Source organism: Agelaius phoeniceus, chromosome 12 (genome assembly GCF_051311805.1).
Source record: "Agelaius phoeniceus isolate bAgePho1 chromosome 12, bAgePho1.hap1, whole genome shotgun sequence".
In the NCBI taxonomy this organism is placed as follows: domain Eukaryota; kingdom Metazoa; phylum Chordata; class Aves; order Passeriformes; family Icteridae; genus Agelaius; species Agelaius phoeniceus.
In genome coordinates, this window is record NC_135276.1 from 4,302,562 (window position 1) to 4,320,108 (window position 17,547).

Below are 17,547 nucleotides of genomic sequence, written 5' to 3' on the forward strand. Positions count from 1 at the left end.
CTTAGCAGAATTCCCATTGGAGTGGGAGTTTGGCTCAGTGCATTCTGGAGTAACAAACTTGGCCATACAGTAATATCTCTTCTCAAATGTGGTGCATTCAGCAGTGCCCTGGAGCTGGAGGACAGAAACACAGTGCTGATCTGATGTTTAAAGCAGCTTAGGTAGTCTTGGATGTGTCATCTTCAGTGACAGAAAAACATAAATTTCTTGGCTAAAGCAGAGGAATTTTTAGTAGATGAAGCTGGATTTTTTCCAAGATACTTTTCTCCACTTTGAAGAGCACACAAAGTTTTAAATTGCAATGGATTCCTGAAAGCTAAAACTTCAAAGTTAAGGAGTATTCATTGCCTGCATACTGAAATGATTTCTGAATCACTTATATGTCTTGTTCCTCCTAAAACTAAATATTTACTGTTTGATCAACAGCAGCTCAAGGTACAAATACACATACTTCATGTGATGGGGGTATAATTTTGGGTCCCTCTTAGCACTGTTCTCATTAGGTGTTAAACTCCCAGGTGGATTACAAGGAATTCTTAATGTAAAAGGATATAGGGAGGTAACTTCCAACTGAATGCTGACTTGATGCAAAATATCTATGTTGTAGTTTTCTCAAACAGCAACTTGTGCTAAACTTCTTACCCTCCAACTCCCATGGCAAACTTTGACAACTATTTGATGTAAAAATACTTTGGGTTTTTTTGGTTGGTTTTTCTTTGGGTTTTTTTTTTTGAGATTTGGGTTTCTTGTTCAAGATTTTCCTGGTCTTCATAGATGCATGTGAGCACAGAGAGCAGTTACAGCTGTGTAAACGAGAGCAAAGCTCCACAAGAACTATTTCTTTTTCTAGCTAAAGAATATTAAAAAATATTAGGATTCTCACTGAAGGATGAGCAGTAGGCAGGCAGAAGCCTTGAGGCTGGACAGCAGTATGCTTGTTATTCTCTCCTGATCCTACTTTCCCAGTCTATTTTGAATGGTGTTTTGCCTTTCTTAAGCTCTAAATGCTTTTCATGTTTCATCAGCTCAGATATTCCCTGTGAGTGCTGTCCAGCCTTTAACAGTGAGTAGCTATTAATAGTTCTGCCTATTGTGCATGCAGTTGTTAACATAAGGACACACCCATGGTTCACTGGGCTACCCTGCATTGTGTTATAACAATGCAAGGTTGGCCCTCCCAGGGCTTGCACACATTTCAGCTTGATTGAGAAGGGTGATGCTATTTCTTCTCAGTTCTGGAAATCCAGGATCACCTCCCTAACTGTTCAGTCCTCTCATGATTGGCTCCAGGGGTGTGGCACCTTAGCTGTGGAAAAAAGTTCAATTCACTTTCTTTGAATGACCAATGCTGATGCCTACAGGGCATGTGGATGGCACTAGAATGGATTAAATCACTAAGTTAGGATTTCCTTTCCATGTGTCTCACTTCCTTTTGAGGAAAAACTCTTGATATAATCTGTGGGAAAAGTGTTGAGGTTTCTTCTAAAAGCCTCATCAGAAATCAGATCATTTGCACCCCTTGAAATGGTGTTTTGGCTCTGCATCCTGGAAGTCCTTTCCAAGCTAGCAGAGCCACTTTCTGCATCATGCAGGACTCTTGCTCTGCTTAGGAAGCTGCATTTCTACTGCCACTCTCTCAAGATGGAATTTTCACCAATAAGAAAGTTGGTTTTGCTGACAAGACCATAAATGAACGTGGGATTTTGTAGTTGGTAATGGAATGCTCGAAACAATGGTTAGACAGGCAAAAAGCTGTTTGAAAAGTGAAAATATTAGATGAACTTTTTAATTGCTTGATAATAATCTGTTCAATCTACACAACCAAATACGTATCTGGAAGCTATTCTGACCTTTTTTCAAGTCAGCTCTCATCCTTATTGCCCTGTGATATTCTAGAGGTTAACACCTAGCATTGTCTAGAAATGAAGCAGTTCTTGGACTTGCTGCTCCTAGCCCTTTCTCTGTGACAGCTGGTGCACTTTGGCCCTGCCACATAAATGCCCACTACATACAAAACCATTGGTAACATATAAAATACAGATTATTAGAACTGCTGATGCTTACCATGGCTCTTACTGTGGCACATCTCCTTGCTGCTGTGGAGCTAAATTGCAGTAAGGCAGCCTTTGAGAGTCTCCTTTCCTTTGCCTGGAGGAAAAATAGGCTTAAATAATAGGAAAAAAACAAAGTGCAGGCAAGTAGCTTTCTTCAGTCCCTTCTTGAGAAGTAGAGGCCATTAGGCAGGTTTGCTTCTGCAGAGAGGAGCTGCATACTTTTCTCTTTACTCCATCAATGTATGAACTTTCTGTCATCAAATAAAACAAAAGTACTTATAACAGAAGCAGAAAAAAAAGTTGTGAATCTTTTTGCTTTTTTTCCATAGAGAGACTTTCAGTATTCCCTTGGTACCTCTTGGCCTGAAGGAAACTAAGGAGGTAGACTTTACACTCCCCCTCAAGGTAAGTTTTACATACAGTTTCAGAATGAATAGTTAACAGTAATAACTTCCATTTCAGATTTGTTTAAAGAAACAGAAGTAATTTAGGTACAAATTATTTTTTGTTGTGCCCTAAGATCAAGATCACGCTATGTTAAAAATTAACTACCACTGATTTGCATCATTGCTCCTACCTAATTAGGACAAGAGGTCCAAAAATGTTATAAGAAATTCCATTTTGAAGACAGAGCTAAACCAAAGAATAAAAATTCCTTCCATGGTTTTGTTTCTAATAATAGTATTGATTACTGCTGTAAGTGTGAGAGGAAGTAGTAATGAAGGTTTTACTCAGCATAATGTAGTGATGCACCAGCTTACACTAAGATAGCTCACTTGTGAACAGTGTTGCAGCATTGTTTGTTGTCTGATGTACTTTGCTGACTGTTTGAACCATCCTCTGTATTTTCTGTACTTCTGTGTATTGTGCAATACAGATTTTAATCTCACAGTAAACCATCCTGTATCACTGTAGCATTTGTGTCTATTTTTACTTCTGTGGGTTAAATTCCATGGTCAGATCATGCTACTGCTCCATGTCATTGCAGCTTTGTTATTTTTTAAGTGGAATTGCCCTAGTGGAGCTCACAAAAAGTTGGCAGTCTCTTTCTGTTAACAAGTTTTTATGGTCACTTGATCCCCTTGTCATTTTAGATAGCAGAGTTTGTTTGTCCCTTTCAAAACCACTAAGTGTTGTTGCTTTAAAACCAATTGGAGCTTATGTAGCAGATATTTGGTTCCTTTACACCACAGTGAAATTGGTCTGATACCAAATCCTAATCCTGCTGTTTTACTGAAGTCTCATTGTTACATGTTTGCTGAAAGGAAGTAGACACTGTTCAAATCACAACTGAATCAATTTCCTACTGTTTGGAAGTGCAGAAAAAATAGTTTAGGCTAATTTTAGATATTCCAGTTTTTTATCTTTTTTTTTTTCTCTTTTTAGGACTTTATTCTGGAACATTATAGCCAAGACAGTTCAGAGTATGAAGATGAAATAGCAGATCTCATGGATCTGAGACAAGTAAGTTCAAGTATGGTATACTAGGAAGTCTTTTAACAGTGGTAAATAATATTTGTATAGAATCAAAATGCAACATTTTACTTATAGCTTACTGTACAACAGTTCACTTCATTTCTGAGACAAGGTGCATGAATGTCCATTGTCCAAGAGCTTTACAGTCTGAGTAAAGAAAAAAGTGAAGAAACAGATGCAGTTATGCAAAATGATTGAGCTATTGATGTAAGTTTATAAATTTTGTTAATCCAAGATTATTTTTTTATTTCAAAGTATTTTAAATTTAGCAGGGAGAGTGTTAAAGTGGATTAACCTGGCAAAATACTGTAGTAGAATGGTGGGTATTTTTGACTATTGTTTGTTTCCTGTGCTATGCTAGAAACATAAGCCTTCTCTAGCTTTCATAAAATACCTACAATCTTTATTTAATTAACTTTGAGACTTGCCAAACAGATTCTGTTTGCTTTTTTAAAGGTTGTGTGCTACTTGTGTGCAGCTGAAAAACTTTTGGCATGAACCCATATGGCTTGAAGCTTCCTGTTCTCAGATTCCACACATTTCTATGATATGCAGAGGTCCAAAGGAAGCAGAGCTTTATCCTTGGGGTTTCAGTATTCACCCTGGAGCTCAATTTTATTCTGTTGTCTTTCAAGGCCTGCCGCACTCCTAGCAGAGATGAAGCTGGCATTGAGATGTTGATAAGCTATTTTCTGCAACTTGGTTATGTAGAAAACAGATTTTTCCCACCCACCAGGCACATTGGAGTTTTATTTACATGGTAAGTGTGTAGTTCATGTTTCTCTTCAGTCTTTTTTTCCCCCAGAACATTGGTTAATCATTAACTGTCTTTAATCTGAAGTATGTCAGTCTGTATCACCTCTTGAATCCCTGCAGTGTGTGCTGTCAATTTTTTTCTTTTATTTTCTTTTTTTTTAAGTTAGGACTAAACCTGCATACAGTACACTTTTTGCATGCTTAGAGTGAAACCATTGGCTAGGTTATGATTTGGGCTACAGGTTTGCACAAGGGAGAAAGAGAGGAAATAATCTTCATTTTGGATAGCTACAGATGATTCTGAATTCTGAACCTAGGTGTACAAAATGAGGACAAAGAATGGGGTTACACCTTAATTCCTCTCCTTCAATTTGTTAAGAAGACCACTAGGGCCAGAAAAGAGAAAAGAACAACATATTTTTTTATAAGGGAGTATTCACTATATCTGTGAGCAAAATTTGACTCTGAATTCAAATTTTTTATGATGAAAAAAGATGACTACCATGTGGCCAAGAGAAACTGTTAAATTTCTAGTGAGACCTGCAAATAGAAACTTTAAACACAAGCAGTAGAGGATCTGACCATGCCAGTTGATCTTTGGCAGCACCTGTAGGAGAGGGTAGCAGCACATATGGACACTGCTCAGTCTGCTCTCCACCTCTGTGATGTTTTTTGGGCATTTCTGAGTTAAATGCAATGAGCTTATGGAGGCACTGCTGTAAAACCTGCTCAAACAAAGCTGTTCCCTGCCTTGGTTAATTATGTGGATTGTCCTTGTAGAACATAATGGTGTTTCTGTTCCCCTTCATTTTCACTGTAGCAGAACAGTTAATAATTCCACTGCTCATTCAGAAATACAGAATTCAAGTGCTTGTTTTTTTCCAATGGACTCTGCTTATCTTAACACTTCTAATATTTGTTTCCCAAGGTATGATTCCTTCACAGGTGTCCCAGTGTGTCAGCAAAATCTGCTGCTTGAAAAAGCCAGTGTTTTATTCAACATTGGGGCTCTCTACACCCAGATTGGAACAAGGTGCAATCGTCAGACCCAGGCTGGACTTGAAAATGCTGTTGATGCTTTTCAGAAAGCTGCAGGTACACATCTTAAAATAATGGAAAGGTCTTCATGCAAATGTCCCCAGTCTCATTCTGATGTCATACAGATTTCTGTGTTTCCTGCTGGCCTGATTACACTGAAAAGGAGGAATAGGGACAATCAGGAAGCCCAGTGAAGAGCTCAGATGAAGCTTTAAAACCTGGAAGTGCAGTCTGAACATGCAGATAAGATAGTGAGTGCAGTGGTTAATGATTCCTGAGCTGCAGTTCAGAGGTCAGAGTTACTGCAGCAGCATTAACTGCTTCATTCCTTGTTTCACTGACACTCTTACCTCAGTGGTAAGATCTGTACAAGAGACAATTGACAGCTTTGATAAAAACCCTTAAGCCTAGTTATCCATATGAGGGTCTTAAAAATGAATCTTACTTTTTCCTCTGGTGAAAGTTGCAATTCATTGGAAGTTGATTACCTGTTTTCCATAGATTCCAAAGGCAATCAGGTTCAAAATAATCAATCTGTCCCAAGCCAGGAGAATAGAAATTCCAGTAAAGGGAATCCTTTCCCTTGAACTAACATATTACAGAGTCTTTTGTTTTCTTTAGGGGCCTTTAAATAAATTTTCTGATTTGCTTTGTAAGTATCATCTGTGCTACACATAATATTTAAAGACATGTGCTATGTAATTAATAAGTTCTGTAGGATTTATTTCTGCACTGATATCTGTGACTATTGGTTTGCACTGTATGCCTTAGTTTGCACTTAGCCTTATCAACTAAAAGCTGTGGAGCACAGAGTTGAATTTTCATAAATCCCCTCCTTTGAATACACAGCTATCAAAAAAAAATATTATTTATTCGTGCATATTTAAAATAAATAAATAAATAAATTATTTTTCAACTTTTGTGTTTCATCTAAAAGAAATTTCAACACTTGGGAAATTTCTCCATTTTACTGCTGCTCCTTCATTTTGTAAATAATAAAAAAAATCACTGCTTTTCACTTCAACATATTTGCAGAACAGAATTAATGCAAAACTGGAAAGGTGTTATTTGCTACCACAGTTACCTTTGCAGGGCCCCAAAGCAGCATGCTCAGAGGCATTTATTTCATTGTACCTGTGCATGGTGCTGTGACACTTCATTGGCAGGGCATGATACAGAGTCTGTATTAACTGTTTCCCAGTGCTGAATGGAAGATGTTGCACAGAATTTATCCTCAGCATCAGCAGAATTATGTTGAGAATAAAAAATATCATGTTTTTTCCTCCTATACTTTCAGTTCCTTTCAGTAGGGCACTCCATCAGTACTTGGGATATGCCTGGTAAATTTGGGATTAATTTTCTTAGTGCAAAAAGGTAGAGATGGCCACGTTTTAAATTTGTTTAATGGCATATTAAAAATTCAGATATGAGTGTAAGATGGAAAATCAAAAATCACAGATACTGTTTAGTGGGAAAATACAGCACAACATAGCCAGAACTGAGTGTGGTGGCAGGAACTAAGATTTCAGAAAGTGGAATGTTTAAAAGGCAGAGGCCACACTGTTACACCTCTGCAGGTCTGTCAGCTTTAGCAAGCCAGGAGAACTCACTAAACCAGTTTGATGAGATGCCTGCTGAGGGTTCTGCTTCCATCCATGAAACTGTTACTCACTGTTGCACTACAGTTAGTGTTTGTTTCAGATTTGATAAGTGATAGAAATTACTGATGTTTTGGTGGAACCAAATGTCTAGAGAATAATCTTATTTTTACCCTATTAAATATATTTATATATCTATAAATGAAAATTCTAAGTTACAGGCACAGATTGGAGCTTTCATTGGGACACACAAGTCCAATTAGCAGCATCTGAAAAGAAGATTAATATTTCATTAATATGTTTATGTCATTTCCTTCTATCCTGAGGTTCTACTACTGTCATCTCCTTAGAGCTGTGCAGATTTTTCTCTTTTTTGTCCCCTGTATAAGCCACAGCCTGCCACTCCCATGTATAAATCACATTCAGTTCAGCACAGTCTTATGGTCAATCACAAGAACTTTTCCAAGCAAATCTGAAGGCAGTGCCCTCAAAATTTGCAGTTTCTGTAGCTGCTCAGAAGTGTAATTTTGACAGCTGTTCTTGGGAATGGTTGATGGCAATGCAAAGCAAAGCCTGTAGGTCAGTCTCAACTTCTTATGTGCCAAGAATTCCTTCAGATTGCTGTAGTGCAGTACTAGAAAATATCCTTTAAATCCTAAGTTTTGTGGTACATATTAGAATTCAGTTCCCTTGTTTATCTTTGCTATGCTGACAAAACCATTTTGTAATTGCAGGAGTTCTAAGCTACTTAAAGGAGACCTTTACTCACACCCCAAGTTATGACATGAGCCCAGCTATGCTGAATGTTCTGGTAAAAATGATGCTTGCACAAGCTCAGGAGTGTGTTTTTGAGCAGATTGGCCTTTCTGGAATACGTAATGAGTTTTTCACACTAGTAAAAATGACACAGGAAGTTGCCAAGGTAAAATATGGGACTTGAAATCTAGTCTTTAAAATCAGTGTTTACAGTGCTGTGTTATTGCCTACAGCTTTTAGTAATATTAACTATTATTATTTAATATGATATCATATATATACTGTTATTATTGTGTTTATTATTATTATTATTATTATTATTTTTAGTCTACTGTTATATATAATATATATTATATAATAATATATAATATATTATATATATTATATAGTATATACACACTGTTATATATTATATATTATATATTATATTATATAGTATAATGTTGTATATAATATTAATATTTATTAAATTTATATGTTAACAACCATTACTGGAAACCAAGAATAACATAGGGCAGCTCACAAACTACAGTTAAAAGCATAACCTTTCAGAAGTTTAAAATGTGAACAAAATTTAAATATTATTCTAGAGTTGTTACAATTTATTTAATTCATCATTCATGGAGATTTACAGAAATAGGCAGTGACCTTGCTGAAGGTTTTTAACAAGCTGTTTATGTTGGTCTTTCAAACAGTACAGATTTTATCCACAGAACTACATACAAAAGGTCACAGGGTGTTTGTTTGTGTGGTTCCCTGTTAAGTATTGAACACAACCTTGTTTGCCAGCTGCTGAAGGGCATGCAAACCTAAAAATCGTTTGGATTTCTCCAGAAGAATAGCTGAATTGCTGAATTGTAAGTGAGGGAGGGACCCTGACAAACAAAGTCAGATTGGTACCTGCAGAGCTGTCTTGGGCCTTGGCAGAAAATGGTGAGATGGGCTTGTCCCAGGAGGTGGTGTTAGAACTTACTGAGGTATGCACTAAAAATGTGTGCCATGAGGATATTCCTGTGCTTTTATTTCAGAGTAGCAGATACAAAAGGGGTTCCATCCAAGAAAAAAGGCAAAGCCTTTCATCCCAACCCTACAAAGCCTCTGGGATTTATCTGTAGGATTGATCAGCTGCAGGGGAAAGATTTTTGATTCTTTTGATCCATTAAAGCAGCATTCACTGCTTGAAAAACTATTTTATTTCCTCTGTATAAAGGATTATATCCCAGTTTTAACTAGCCCACACAAACTTAAGGCTATGTTTGACTCCACAGTTTGAAAGTGTAGCACAAACCTACTGTTTCAATATGCTTCACTCTTTTTTTCAACTGAATTAATGAGATATATTTGTAAATTAGGACCTGTTTATTATATGGTGTTTTTATTTAACTATGAAGCCATGTAGTATGACTGACTTAGTCCATCTGTTCTTGTACAAAATTGATTTACCTTTCTTGTGAGGAAAAAAATCAGAGAAAACATTTCAAATTTTCCTCCAAACTTAATTCCAACCCATCCTAACCATATTTTCCCCTTCTTTGATGTGACTGTATATTAAATTATCTTAAGCCTGAATATGATACCTCTTGACTTCCTAATGCCTCATATTATTAAGTTCTAATACTTTAATTCTTTGCTTTATTTTAGGTGGGAGAGGTTTATATGCTGGTTAACACTGCAATGAATCAGGAACCAGTGAAAGAGAATATTCCCTATTCCTGGTCTAAGCTGGCACAAATAAAGTCAGACCATTACAAAGCTCTGGCACATTACTTCACTGCCACCATTCTGTGTGACCATGAATGTAAGAATCATACTTCTTTATATCTTCATATAAATAAAAACAATAAACACACCAACAGTTATAATTTGGTCTGTGAATAAGTCTTGGAGCCAAGAACTTTGGTGCTTTAATATTAATTTATGTTAAATTGTGGTCATTTTCCCCACTCAAATATGAGGCCATGCTCTTTTTGTCTTTTGAGAAAAATGTGAACATTCAGTAAACTAACTTTGACAGAAACAAAGGAGAAGTTATATATCCATTATATGCTACTAAATAGTTCAGATTTTATCAATATGTTTTGGCATGTAAGTATTACTTGCATATAGTAGATTATAAAAACCTGAAATTCTTATTTATATATTTATATGTCGCTATAGGACACAAAAGAACACACGCTCACACCGTTCTCAAGGTGAAAGAGAAAAAAGGGTCATTTATTTTCTGACTCTAACATTTATAGTTTTCCAAAAGTGACAGTGGATTAGAGGGTGACAGTGGCACCTCTCCAGTGCCACTGGTTAAACCAACAGTCCATCAACTCTCTCTTCCTCCATAAAGGAATGTAAAACAATGAGTTATTTACAGAAAGTGTGTGAGAAAATTCACTACAAGAATGTCAATATCAGAAGGCTTAGAAAATCTTAAAAACCCAGGGTGACATTTATATACTCGTCTAGAAGTATTTTACTGCATTGGGAGAGAATGTAGTAATAATTCTCAATAATAATTCACAACAATACACCTAAAGGAAGAGGAGACCAAGAGAAGTGTATGATTAATGTTTTTTATCCATGATTACAGTGCAGCCTGGTGATGATGAAGACCAGCAGGAGAAAGCCTTGTCCCAGCTGTATGACCACATGCCTGAAGGGCTGATGGTTCTTGCTGTTTTGAAGGACAAAGTCCAGAGAAAACAATTGGGTAAGTGCCACTTGCACACAGCTCTTGGCTACAATTTGAGAATGCCCTGGTGTTCCTTGGCTGTGGATGACCAGCAGTGGTTTTTAACCCTTGCAGGGAAAGCACATTTACGCAAAGCCATTGTTCACCACGAAGAAGCTCTCAGAGTCTGCGGGCTCTGCAAAAAGCTTCGCAACATTGAGGTTCTCCAGGAGGTTCTGACAGCTGCACATAAACGTTCCCTTCTCAAGTATGCTCAGCAGGAGACAGAAGATGATTTCCTCAGTCTCATTCAGGCTCCAGATATAGTGCGTAAGTGTGCAGAGCCAGACATAAAGGATATCTAAACATGGGCAAATATGCTTGCATGGGGAGAGGCCTCTCATTTAAATATATCAATATATATATAAATTAAAGGCCTATTCCCTTGAATAGTATAATATATTAATTATATATATATATATGTATGTGTTCCATACAGAACAGAAATAATGTAGAATATATACTGCACGTTTGTAAAGTTCCTGTCGTAGTTGAGATGAACACAATCCAAAGCAACACTCCATTTTCAGAAGGCCTCAAACCTGTTTTTATTCTAGCATGCATGCTTTTTATACATTCTTACAAACTCATAACTTTACACTTTACTCATTGGTCAGGAGAGACCAACAAAGTGCTCATTGGAATAGGCAGTTGCAGGTTTCTCTTATTTATCCTTCTTTCTTTCTTGATTTCTGTGTCAATGACCTTGGTAGGAAATTCTTTCAAGGGTAAACATGGATCCTCTTATCACACTTCTCTCTGGCTCACAGAAGTCCCTGTAATATCTCTTCCACAAGTTCTGATGCCTTACATGTTTCCTCAGTCACAGATCAATATATTTTGATCAGTATATGATTTTGTTAGAACTGTTTTACAGCATTTCTGTCTCTAGCCACGTTGTTTTTTGGGGTAGATCACAATGGTGGTTAGTTGGAATCCAGCTTTTTTGGTGACTCTCTTGTGAGCTAGAAAAAATGAGGAAACTTGAAAAGTTGAAATTACTTGGGGGAAAACTACAGTAACTGTTTCTTGAGCCCAGCTCTTGTACTAGACTGGGTTGTTACCTCAATTTGACTATTTGTTTTTTTCTACTTTAGTCCAGCTCATACAACTCTTTCTTCTTTGGATGCAGTAGGAAACTATGAGTGCTGGTTTTATAAACTTCTCAAAGAAAAATAAATTAAAGATGGGAATGCCTAATTTTGTTCAGATGGATTTTTAAAAGTTTTTCATATTGATACTGTGAGCTCTGAAGATATTTTTAAGGCAGTTCTGATATCTAACAAACTTCCACAAAGATTAATTTTCCCACAGCCCAGTAAGAACTTAGGACAAATTCCTATTTAGCTTGCAATGCAATAAAAACAAATTTTGATGTCTTTTAACTAATACTTACAAGAAAATTAATTTTGTTTTCTTTTTATTTCAGCTAAAACAGAACATAAAATAGAAACAATTGCTCCTCAGTTTTCCAAGGTGAAAGTGAAAGATTTCTTTCACAAGCTGGTATGTAACTACTGATGCTGACCAACCTCTGCCATTTGGATAGCAACTATAAATTCACTCTAACCTGAGGGAACAGACATAAGTATTTTAGCCTGAAAAAATGATCCTGTAGTAATTGAGTTTTTTTCAGAAGCTGTTGGAGAAATCACTCCTAGCTTTAGAGGTATAAGTCAACTTGAGAAGCAAAGAATAGAAGTGCCATTTCTGTGTGCCTTGCACATCATTGGGTCTTGAAAACCTTCTAAAAGTCCCATGAAGCCTCAACAGATAATTGCACACAACTTAAGGGGAGGGAGAGATACCTAGCATGTGGGACAGGCATGCAGAATGTGTCACTTGCATGTGACACAGCCAGTCTTTGAGGTGCCTCTGTGTGTGTCAGTGAGCAAAAGGAACTGGGAATATGGTTAGGATCAGAATATGCAATGTTTCATGAGTCAGTTTATCTCCTCTGAAGTGGAGTAGTACAGGACCTTACAGCCTATGCAGCCAGAAGATTCTGCACACCTTAACAGAGATCCTGAACAACTTGGCAGTTGCCTTTATCCCACTGTGTTTGAAGCACCAACTGAACAGCCAAGGAATCCCTTTGCATTTCCAGGGAATTAGCTGGGGGCTAACCTGAGTAAAACCTACAATACCTGAGTTTACAGCATTATGACTTACAAAGCCAGAAATGCTGCCTTCCAAGTGAAGTGAAGCACAGTGTCCCTGCTGTTGTGCTCCCTGCAGGGCCCACTGACAGTGTTCTCAGCCAAGCAGAGATGGACAGCCCCACGGACCATTTCCCTTCACCATGAAGCAGGAGAGCTTGGATTCAGTCTGAAAGGAGGTTCACCTGTACAGGTTTATTGTCTTGATCCAGTCTGTCCTGCAGCAGTAAGTATATTGGTGTGAGATGAACAACTTCTCTGCAGATTAGCATGAAAATGTACCTTTAGCTAGTTCATCCTCATGGATTTATTGAGTCCTTTACATTAGGATAGGAAATTCTTATAATCTGAATGCATTTTAAGTGCTATATATGTTGCAGATTGTTAAAGTACCCATATCCCCAACATCACATGAAACTAGAGTTGATTTCTTTCTCTGTTCATTCTTAAAGTTCAAAAATAATAAAATAATAAAAGCAAATGTTACTTCCTGTCTTATTCAGGAAGTTAGAAGGGATAAATACTTTAAAAGGTAGCAACAAGAACAAGGATCAGGAAGGGAATGCAGGGTGTAGTGTTTGCCTAAGGAAAGAAGGACAAGAATATTTTATTGGCTTGTAATGTTGTTCTTTCAGGGAAAATCCAAAGGGATAAAGCAGCATGCAGTGAAAAGCAGTTTACTTATAGAAAAGGCAGAAGTAACCACAGACATACAAATAAAAATAATGAGGGAAAAGTACACACTGCAGAAAATGACAACAGCATAGCAAAACCCAGGGTTCATTTACTGAAGGAGAAAAGTGAAAAGAACATAAAACCAGCCAACATTTGAGTATAGCAGAATCACATCAATGGTAACTCCAGAGGTAGTTTGTGTACTTGAGAAAGTTGCACATGTGTGGCTAGAGAATGGGTTTGTAGCACCTGAGAGTGAACTGCCTTTGGGGCAGATACTCTGATTACAAAAACATTTTACATGTCTGTAATTCTGGATAATAACCTGTGCCCAATTTTTTGACAGTCAGCAGGCCTAAAAGAAGGTGACTACATTGTATCAGTTGGTGGTGTGGATTGCAAGTGGCTTGGTGTCAGTGAAGTGCTGGAAAAATTGCAAAGTGTGGGAAAGCAGCCCGTGGAGATGGAGGTTATCAGTTGCCAGGATACAGCAGCATCTTTGGTATGGAAAGAGGCAAATTTGGCAGATTTGATGTGCTGGAGTTGTGTCACTTGTCCCTTCCTGGTTACTGCTTACTTTCCTGTAGTCAGATATCCCACTCAGCCTGGCAATATACAAAGCCTTCAGATGTGTGTTCAGTTTTAAACCATCTGTTTCAAGCATTGTGAGCTAGCAAGCTAAAGCAGCCTGTCTGCATAAGAATGGTTGGGTGGGGGGATTTTTTGTAGTGCAGCTCCTTAGATTAATTGCATGAAAAATTTCATGACCTAGTTTATTTCCCCTAACTTGTTCCAGAGGATGAAGGCATTACCCTCATCAGCAGTGGAAAAACCACAATGGAACAATAATGGAATGAAATAGAACATCCAAGACCACATGTTTATTTTCTATGCACTGTCATTCTAAATGATCTGTGACTTATGTATTAGATAATGGATTATTGTAGGTATTTTTCTTATTTTGGTGAACTTCTAACTGTCCAGTCAGTTACAAAGCTACTATAGAAGCTTCAGACCAAGGGAAAGTCATCACAAGATGAAAAAGTATTAAGCTCTAAATAACTTATTAGTTGTGTGAAAGAAGCTGTAGTTCAGCTAAATCCACTGCTTCATGCCTCTAACATTCCCTGGCAAGATTAGACACTCAAGTAATGTTGCCTGAGAAGCTATTAAGGTGCCCCTGCTGCTGTTAGGTTTTCTTGTTTGGTTAAAATTGGTTTTCCTTGTTGAAAATAAGGAATTATGCATCTGCCATTCCAAGTTGCAACTCAAAGGCTGGAATATAATCAAATATTTTTATATAATCAATATAATTTGCTCCAGGGCAAAGCTAAGAGGAGACAGAGAAGGTTGTCCCTTTCAGGTATCCCAGGAGAATGTCACACAGGAGCTGCTGTAGTTGTGATCAGTATAGAACCTGTCCAAAGACAGCAAAATTCCTTCACATGTGTGCAGGAATTACACACTTGAGCTTTGTAGGGAGGCTAGTGTGTATATTAAATAGTTCTGCCAGAAGCCAGTAAATGCTAACAACCCAAGAAAAGATTCACAAGTTCCTTTATGTGTTGCAGAGTGTACCTTGGAGTCTACATGTGCAAAATGCCAGGGTGACAGCACTCTGAAGGGCCTTGGGCTCAGTTAGCAATGGCATCAGCACAGAAAGCTTGCTGCAGTCTGCCCTTCTCAGTTCTCACTGTTTGCACAGTAGCCTTTTGTTATTCTCAAAATTCTGACCCATTTTGGATGACTGATTCTTACCATGCTTCTCTTTTTCCCACAGCATAGCAAGAGTGCAACTTACTCCATGGGAATGCAGAAGACATACTCCTTAATCTGTTTAGCCATGGATGAGGATAAAATTGATCAGACCAAGAAAGCCCCACTGAAACTCCCTTTTCTAAGCTGGGGAACTAAAAACAGACAGAAAGCTGCAAGTACACTCTGCCTTCCTTCAGCTGTGGCTGGAAGTTCTCAGATGAAAAAGAAACTTTCTCCCTTCACACTCTTCAATACAGAAAGTTCATTGTACTGAATCTTTCAGAAGCATCTGTTAACGTGACTTTTGTTTAAAATGTAAAAATATTGATCAATTTTATCTTCACATACGTATGTGTAAACTCAGACAAATCCTGGTGACTTCATTTGCTGTACATTGAGCCACTTGTGGTCAGAAGCTGGCAGAAACTAAAACTGAAGTATTTGAAGGTTAGAATGAAGTCCTTTGGGAGGTATGCAATAACAAGATGTAGATTCTAGAATTGCTGACATGAGGACTGGACTCCTTTGGGAGTTCCAAATACAGTTACGACTGATTTTTCATAAAAATAGTCATAACTATGCTAGATGGGAGTTATTTATTACAAACTTGATGCTGAATGCAAAATAATAGGGGACAAATTCAAGAATGATTTTGCTCTTAAAGTTTAGCATCAATAATAAACACTACTTTAACACTATTTTAACACTGCTTTGAAGAATTATCTTAAAAAAGCACAGGAGAGAAGGAATGTGATTATTCAGAGAAACAAGTCTTGTGCCAAGGAGCAGTGTCATAGAGTTGGGTTTATATGCAGAGGTGCTTCCTCACAGTCCTAGGTGTAGCCTACTGAACAGGTCATTTAGTTCTGGAAGAGAATGACAAAGCTGAAAATTTAAAAGGTCTTTTGAACTCCAAAAGGCTTTTACTCTCTTCTTTTTCTGATTTAGGTAACATTATAAATGCCTGTTGATTCAGTTGTTAAAAACAGGCTTTATTCCAAATGTTATTTAACCTACTTACCTTAAGACTTGTATCTCATTTGTCTTGATAAGATGGATAGCTGTGAAACAAATCTCAAAATGGACATATTATAATATATTGATGCTCTAAAATATGATAAAAGAAGTACTTGTGCTAAGTGGCAGGATATTTATTTACTATCACATCAAGCAAAAAAAATCTTCTGCCCTTGGAAAAATTAATGAGCAAGCTGTATCTAGAGTAAGGAGGGGGACAAAAAATAACTATTATTTCCTTAAATTAATTGAAAATTGCTAACACTGTAGTGTTAGTTAACTTTGCCATCTACAGAGTAGATAGATATTTAAAATTTACACAAAAATCTGCATCTTGCTGTAAACTTTAAAGTTGTCATTTATTTTTAATTTCTTATGTAGTAGGTGTAAATATCTTGATGACCCTTATTTAAGAATAAAAATCAGATGCTGCCATTTACTAGTAGCTTTTCAATTCTGCTGCAGCTTGGATGATAAAACATAATTTACAAGTTTTTGCTGTTTACTGTTGCCATACCTCTTGTGTGTTTCTCTAATGTTGCTTACAGAGATCTAAGAAAGTTTTAAGAAAAGTTTCTGTCTTGTGCAATATCAACCAAGAGTTTAAAACCAACTTCCTTACCAAGAGTGTAACCATATTTCTAGGTTCCCTGTAAAGGTTACATAAAAAAATAAGTTGTAAATTCCTTGTTTTTTGCCTATCCTCAGCAATTACTCTTCAGGTGTGTTGGTAGTAGTGCTTGCTTTAGACACACAAGCAGCAGGCAGACCCTGATCTGCACAGCCCTGCCTCCCACTCTTCCATACAGATGAGATTGCTGAAACTGCTGTCCAAGTACCCAAACCTTTAGCAAAGTCACAGCAATCATCCTTGCAGCTCTTCATTTCTCCTAAAGCACTGTCATAGTCTTGCTGAAATCCTTTCCCTCTTGAATAATTGTCTTTCTCATCCCATCATCACACTCACTTGTCCTTGAGGAAAGCTTGGCTTTGAAAATTTCAAACAAACCCCTCAATTCAAGTATAAATGTGGACCTCTCAGGTGCCAGACAAATACTCTTGGTGGTCTATCAGCTATCTGAAAACTCATTCTACACTGAGTGGTAGCCAGCAGCTACCTCAGCTAGCAGTGAAAGGAGTGTGTGCCTTGCTCAGGCCACAGGAATTCTTGTCCCAAGTGTCTACCCACAAGGATGTATAGGCTGCTGTAAAGCCTTAAAAAGAAGGGTTACCAGTGGATTAGTAGCACAGCCTGTAACTCCATTAATATTAATTATTACTCCTTCAGCTGAACTGTATTTAATGCACTGAGCAGATGGCCATTTGCCATAGGGAAAAGGTGTTTGTCTTGGAACATAACAGCCACATGCCTTTAGATGTGAAATCCAGCCTGAACAGCAAAGTGACAAAACCTTAGAGGAATAAAATCTGAGCAAACCCATGGAAAAAAGAAGCTTTAAGTACTCTCTAGTTGCCTGGAAAAAAAGTATCTTTTCCTGGACTTTAGGAAATTCTGATGTTTATTATTCACTAAATGA

At 37.4% G+C, this 17,547-nt stretch overlaps 1 protein-coding gene across 1 annotated transcript in view; it reads left to right on the forward strand.

Annotated features, from left to right (window-relative positions):
• Positions 1 to 16,692, forward strand: part of RHPN2 (rhophilin Rho GTPase binding protein 2) — a 31,134-nt gene extending 14,442 nt beyond the window's left edge. The window contains exons 4-15 of the mRNA XM_054640694.2: positions 2,384 to 2,459; positions 3,441 to 3,518; positions 4,166 to 4,290; positions 5,215 to 5,381; positions 7,657 to 7,844; positions 9,320 to 9,476; positions 10,260 to 10,379; positions 10,476 to 10,670; positions 11,830 to 11,906; positions 12,639 to 12,785; positions 13,581 to 13,736; positions 15,015 to 16,692. Coding sequence (XP_054496669.2) covers positions 2,384 to 2,459; positions 3,441 to 3,518; positions 4,166 to 4,290; positions 5,215 to 5,381; positions 7,657 to 7,844; positions 9,320 to 9,476; positions 10,260 to 10,379; positions 10,476 to 10,670; positions 11,830 to 11,906; positions 12,639 to 12,785; positions 13,581 to 13,736; positions 15,015 to 15,266 — 1,738 coding nt within the window. The 3' untranslated portion in view covers positions 15,267 to 16,692. The remainder of the gene's footprint in view (positions 1 to 2,383; positions 2,460 to 3,440; positions 3,519 to 4,165; positions 4,291 to 5,214; positions 5,382 to 7,656; positions 7,845 to 9,319; positions 9,477 to 10,259; positions 10,380 to 10,475; positions 10,671 to 11,829; positions 11,907 to 12,638; positions 12,786 to 13,580; positions 13,737 to 15,014) is intronic.
• Positions 16,693 to 17,547: the final 855 nt, after the last annotated feature.